This window comes from Helobdella robusta, assembly GCF_000326865.2.
Source record: "Helobdella robusta unplaced genomic scaffold HELROscaffold_5, whole genome shotgun sequence".
NCBI classification, from domain to species: domain Eukaryota; kingdom Metazoa; phylum Annelida; class Clitellata; order Rhynchobdellida; family Glossiphoniidae; genus Helobdella; species Helobdella robusta.
In genome coordinates this window covers 1,863,639-1,871,039 of record NW_008705254.1, presented here as the reverse complement: position 1 = coordinate 1,871,039, position 7,401 = coordinate 1,863,639, and the positions used below count along the sequence as shown (strand labels likewise).

The following is a 7,401-nucleotide window of genomic DNA, read 5'->3' as shown; positions in this document are numbered from 1 at the left end:
AGCACTGACGATGATTCATTCGGAATCGAAATATGGCCTTATTTGCAGCATGAATTCGAAAAATAAGTTTATTTTGAATTTTAATAAACTAAACGTTCACCAAAAAACTTTAGTGAGAAAAATCGAAAAAACGAACTACAAACATATTAACGCCAAACATTCGGTAGAATTTATAGAATATCGTAAAAATATATATATATATTTATTTATTTATTTATTTATATATATATGTATATGAATATATAAAACATTATGCTATTAAAAATACAAAAGCAATAAAAATAAAGTTAAAAAGTCTGAAATGTTGGAATATGAATGAATCAGGCAAAATATTGGTTCAACATACACCACGTAAATTTTATGAATTAAAAATTTTTAAAATTAAAAATTTACAATTTGAACAATGTGATCAATGACAGTAAATATATTCAGTTTATGCTTTGAAGTAATTATAATAAATGCTGTTCACTGTATTAAACTGCCAATGATTACGAAAAAAAAAATCAACAAATACGTAAATACGTGCATAAAGTATATACAGAGATGAAGTATACCAAGTAAAATGTATTCATTCAGTGCGAACACACATCACTAGTGTCATACCTTCAATTTGTATTAACTACTTGCTAAAAAGCATTCAAAACTTCCCACTCTTCTTATTGATTATTGTATGTATGTATGTATTTGTCTTTGTAGAATACTAACTGGTGCACAAAACGGGCCGGAGAAAGGTTAATGGAGAGTTAAGAGAGAGATTATTATTTTAAATGGTTAGTAAAATCATGCTTGAAAAACTGGCCTGTCATATTTTGAGCAGCTGATATGCATATGTTGTTTTTAAAAAGAATAATGCTCTATCAAAATGCTCAAATTTTGTAGCATTTAATAACAGCAACAACATCTTGTAGTAAATAAATGTTTAAAGAGGCGGTAGGTTTTGCATTGAAACGACTTGCGGAAAATGCATTGACTACCAAATTAATATAGCACAACATTTTCAAGTAATTCTTAATTACCAAATTAGCAGTGTATGCTAAAAATAAGTATTTTTCATGTTGTAAGCAATGTATATTTAGATAAGCTGTTACTTAACTTAAAATAACAAGGACAAAACCATCGTTTGAAATATAAATAAACTTAATTACATACTGAACAAAACTAAAATGCAGCAACTTTCACAAACAATTGAATATACAAATAACATACACATAGGAGAAAATATACGTAAAATTATTAGTGGGAGGGAGAGACATGTGTGGGCCTTAAGCATTCCAGTTTTTTGATGTAATTTAAGAAATTCATTAAAAATATTAACAAAATTTCTACAAAGTATTTTTTGAACGTTTTCAAAAAATCCGTTTGAAAGTTGCAAAAAGCATTTTAGCAAAATTGGTTCATTTACTTCCTAGTATTATTTTCATTCTTATAATAGAATAAACGCAAGAGTAAACGTTTAGCGCTCTATTATGGTGCTAAACTGATTCTCATCAAAACAGCAGCAGCAGGACAATGAGACATAAACATGCTAATTTGCTTACTATCAATGCTGCATTAACAAATTGTAAATATTAGCATGAACAATCTATTGAAGTTGAAAATTACGATAATCAGAATAAAAAATGATTAGGGTGGAGTACTATTAATATTAAAAACACACTCAACATATATTATCACATAAAACCATAAACTTCCGTTAAAAAGTCATCAATTTAACATTCCTCCTACGTTGTACAGCTTACCATAGTTATCATATAATTGAACCAACGAACAACACACACACAAACACACACATAGAGAGAGAGAGAGAGAGAGAGAGAGAGAGAGATACGAGAAGATACGAGATACACACAGATATGCACACACGCAAACATAAAACCAGCAAAAATAATGAATTCGTTGTATCAACGAACCATAGAAAAACTATGAAAAAGCAATTGAGTAAATATTTAATGATCAATAAACATTCATTAATTGTGCTGTAACCTTCTCGAGAACAGCAGCAAAACCCGACCGGTCACTAACGAAGGGCAGTTGATGGACCAGACCAACGTTCTCTTTAAGGTTGATTACCATCTCTTGTAATGTGTCTTCTTTCACTGTTTATAATGAAATGTAATTGATGTGACAAAAAGTAGTATAGGTTGTGTAATGCGCAGTAATGTTTGCAATGTATGGTAATGTAATAGCTGTAATGTAATGTCATTATCGTCATCAATCAATCGATCAATCGATCGATCGATCGATTGATCGATCAGTCAGTCAGTCAGTCAGTCAGTCAGTCAGTCAGTCAGTCAGTCAGTCAGTCAGTCAGTCAGTCAGTCAGTCAGTCAGTCAGTCAGTCAGTCAGTCAGTCAGTCAGTCAGTCAGTCAGTCAGTCAGTCAGTCAGTCAATCAATCAATCAATCAATCAATCAATCAATCAATCAATACATAATAAGTTCAGTAAAATGTGGTGATGAAAATTACTTTATAAAAAGACAAGAATATTTTCAATAAAAATTTTGCGATGATGATAAACAAATATAAAATGAAACACTTATTTTTGAAATTATTATTATAGCAATAAGTTAAAAACATCTCGGAAATTGATTAAAATAAGCTGATGAATGCAAATGAGGAAGATAGATAAGATGATGAGACAAGCAGGCAGATGAAGATGGAATGTCTAAAGTGGAGGATTGTGAATAATAAATTAACCAAGGCAAGAAAATATAAAATACTGCTAAAGGAAAATGAAAAATGTGAATTGAGATAAATGTCTAAGCATATAAAATAAAAAATACAAATATGCAGGTATACACACAAACACACAAAAATGAAATTTACATATAAAGAACATGAAGAACAGGTGTGCATGCCAATAACCACCAACAATCTATGAAAGAACCATTCAACAAAGACTAGAGCAGGATAGCGATATATTCAACAACTAAAATGACAACGACATAATTATAGAAATCATATAGAAATCATATGCCAACGGCACATAAAATAGACGAAGTCGTCCTCAAACAAATCATAAAAAGGAATGTTACACCAATCAATGATACTAATAAAATAAAACTCAGGATATACTACAATAATTGTATAATATAAATGAATAATTATTCACAATAGTATTTGATCAAATATTGTAATTAAAAAATGTGGTACGTTGCGACAAAATCACAAAATGTAGTGGCTGACTTGAGATGTTTATTGGCTGACTTTTCACAGAAACACAATTTTCCTTAATTTAATCAACACTACTCATTATAATATAATTGAACAATTATTCATACTATGTATTTAAACAAAAATTGTAATAAAGTAATGCGGTACATCGCGACAATATCACAAAAAACGGTGGCTGACTTGAGAATGTGCTTGCCGCCCTTGTGGAGAAAAAGTAGAGAAGAAGAGTGAAGAGGTAAAGAACGAGTGGTGCACCTCTTAGTTAAATAATCAAGTGCAAATCCATTTATACAATAACACATAAGAATGGCAATTTAAAAAATTATCATGTTGTTCACAGTATATATACTGACATAGTCCAACTTTTATCCACTAGAAATAAGCTTAGCTGCGCGATTCTGAATAATTTTGTAACTTGCACACTTGGATTTTTGTGATAATTCAAAAAAAGGCTGTAGCAAATAGTCTAATTCGGAATCGATGAACGATGTGAAGATAATGAGTAATAGTATAATATTAATAACAATAACAATAATAATAATAAAAACAGCTGCAACAACACCAATGAAAACCGGACACGTTTCAAACTGAACTTTGGTTCAGATATGGCTGTGTGAGTCATGAAAATGTTAAACATACCTCCGCTATATGCAACATACTTTTATATCAACTGTATGTTATAGTTATGTACGGAATATAAGAAGACTAAGGCAGACGCAAATAAATACATAACGAGAATATAAGCCTATGGGCGGACACTGTTAAATATTTGATGCCTGTTTTGCTAACTTGGTGCATTTATTATCTCAGTATTTGCGGATGCAGGTCAACATACCATGGACATCTGAGTAATAATACGTCTCTGTCGATCGTGTGTGTGTATATTATTATTATTATTATTCATTGCATTTATATCAATGAATACCGAATACCGTTTGAAAAAAACAATGGTCACAGGCGCTTCAATTTATTAAATGCTAATTATGGCTGAACAGAAAGTTTTCAGCTGCCTCTTAAATTGACTTAGAGCAAAATCACCACTGCTCAAAGTATTTGGAAAGCTATTCCGCAATCGTGGTCCGACCACAGCAAAGCTTCGAGATCCAATTTTGAGGTTTGTCTTTGGCACACACAAAAAATTTGAATCAACAGACCTCAATTCATATTTTGACAACTTTGTTCTATCATTAGTAAACAAATTGATCATATTATGTGGTGCAACATTATTCAAAGACATAAATTAATACACGTGATTTAAAAATAATTCTCTTATCAACCAGCAACTAATGCAATTCCTTCAGTATTGGGTTTATATGGTCAACTCTATTACACCCAACCGCCCTGTTTTGAATTGACTGCAACATAAATAGATCACGCTTTGATATTCCATAACAAAAACTATTACAAAAATCCAAACGAGCATGGATGAAAGAAGGAACCAAAGAGTTCAATGTGTCTTTAGTTAAACATTTTCTCGTCTTTCTCAGCAAACGTAGCTGAAATGTGCAAGATTTATATAAAGACTTTATTTGCTGGTTCATCGACAGCTTGGAATACAAAATAAAACTAAGCACAGTCGCCGAACTAGAAAAATTTATAACATTGTCATTGATTTTAATGGACTTAGCAGTTATTTTGGACAACTGTTGCCAGGTGCCTATCGGTAAAATTTGTGTTTTAGTTTGGTTCATCTGAATACCATTTTGCGCCATCCCAACATCTATGTCAGACAAACAATTTGTGAGTCACAACGTAAGCACAATGTTAACAATGTTAAGCCTCGTAAAATTTCATGAATTAAACTGCAAATCTATTTTTATACAAAAACCGAACAAACAAGCCGACAAAAAAATAAACAAACGGATAAAACAAAACAAACAAGTGTGCATACGTGCTAACAGGTAAAAAATAAAAAGAACGAAATAGACAACAGCGGATTAAAGAAATGAAAAAAAGTTCAAACTTTTGAGGCCACTGTCTGATATGAGGATGAGTTCATGCTTGGCCATAATGTAACCTTGCATCAGATTGTTAATTTTTGGATTCACGGTTGTCTTTAGAGCACCTGTGTGAAAGTTTCAACGAATGTGAATGGCATAAAAATTTTCTGCTACATGTCATGATAGTGGCCATCATTGCATCAAAAGTGAGAAACATAACAAGAGTACTTGAAAGCATAAGATAAAACAATTTTAAAGTAATGCATAAAAATTTAAGATAAACAATATTTTGCAATGCTGAAGACAAAAACAAGTTTGATATATGGTTTTCGATTTATGCACATAAAATTCAGAAACATTTTCAGTCAGTACATTGAAAACAGTGTACAGACAAAAAACAATTACATGAGCAAATAGAAACAAACATTTATGCTGTGTAAAAAACATGTTTCATTAAAAGCATTCATTAAAAGCAAAAAAAATCCAATCGTTCTTTTGTTTCATGATGTACATACATGCATGCACTTGGATCTGAAATATGTCTGGACGCACACTAAAAACTGTATACAGCTCCCGCAAAACAGAGTTTTAAACATACACCAGTAAAGTAAAATGGTCAGATGACAGACAGGTTATATTAAACAATTGTGTGGCTGGTTACCTGATTGGAAAAAAACCTAAACATTTGTATGATTAAATTTCTAATTAACTCGCAACGTTGTACACAATGTCTATTTAATGTGCCTATGGATGTTAATTTCACCCATGAAACAGCATAACACAATGCATACATTAAATGCATGCACAGCACTAAACATTACCATGAATATTATACTACACAAATGTTTGAACTCATGAGTGCATACATTTTTAAATATGAACATGCTTAAATGGAATGAATATGCTTGTTTGTAAATCGATTTGAAAACACACTTTTTATGCAAAAATGAATACAATCCATGCATGTAATTATTGCAACGTTAAAAACATAGAAAAAATGTTTTTCTGTTAAAAAATAAAGTTTGCTTTCAAATAAAAAAAAACAAATATAATTAATTAACCAATTGAAAAATCAGTGCAATCAATCTTTAAATGAAAACATCAGAATTTTGATTTACATATCACGAGGCATTAGCACATAAAAACGATAGCAATAAAACAATACTCAATTATCTCTTAATAATGTTATAATGTATCCATCACAAGCACTTAGCAACCTCTAGTACAAGCACAAATGTACTGATTTATGCGAGCATGTGACAAAGACATTCTTAAAAGCCCATGCAAACTTTCTGCTTACAAAACCATGTACGGTACATGCACAACAACGTAAAATAAAACAAGAAAAATAATATGTACAAATTGAAATATCCTCTGCATGTATAATGGGCGAATCGATGATGTAATGGTAAGGTGCATAGCCCTGATATTGCAGCGACCGGATCCAAATGCAGAGAGATGCCCGACTATCACATGTAAGGTGTGTGATGCATTGCTTCAGATGGATTTACGAGAGTTTGCGCGGTTAACCGAAACCGCATGAAAATACAAAAAAAATCAGTAACTCATTTTACTGTTTTGATAGATTACCAGCAAAAACACAAATTTCACAATTATGTTATGCATAAAAAATTTTAAATGTAAGCCTTATGTACCTAAAACATAAAAACCAACATGCACAAACGAAAAAATTATCAACCTAGTACATGCATACACACATACAGGTTTGAACTCATAACATGTATGATTATATAATCTTTACATTGATCAATTCTAATTATCAACCCGGACGAAAAGCCCCCACATACATACATACATACATACATACATACATACATACATACATACATACATACATACATACATACATACATACATACATACATACATACATACATACATACATACATACATACATACATAACCAAGTCAACCCTAACGATCAATCATCGCTTAAAGGAAATCCACCAAATCAACCTAATAAAATAATTGGTCTAAAAAAATGCGCCACCGACAAACTTTGTGCCGAGAAAATCATAGTAAAAAAATCGGTATTCGCAATGAGTAACGTTAAAAAATGCAGCAGAAGTAAAGTTGTCGAATATTTGTCTGATATTGGTATTAATGTATTATCGTGCTTTCCAGTCAGCAAACTTTCAACAGTTCCTCCAGGTACAACGCTAAACAACGACGACATCGAATCAACAATGTTTCGAGTATGCGTCAACACTGCTGATGCTACTAAAATGCAAGACCCTGATAACATGCCCGAAGGGTCATCATTCGT

The 7,401-nt window shown here is 31.4% G+C and overlaps 1 protein-coding gene across 1 annotated transcript in view; it reads right to left on the bottom strand.

Moving 5' to 3' along the window:
* The window catches only part of HELRODRAFT_107370 (hypothetical protein), a gene marked incomplete at its 5' end in the record, with an annotated part of 32,990 nt that overhangs the window by 9,494 nt on the left and 16,095 nt on the right, over positions 1-7,401 (bottom strand). Inside the window, 2 exons of the mRNA XM_009027182.1 lie at positions 1,984-2,096; positions 5,138-5,239. Of these exons, the coding sequence (XP_009025430.1) occupies positions 1,984-2,096; positions 5,138-5,239 (215 nt within the window). The remainder of the gene's footprint in view (positions 1-1,983; positions 2,097-5,137; positions 5,240-7,401) is intronic.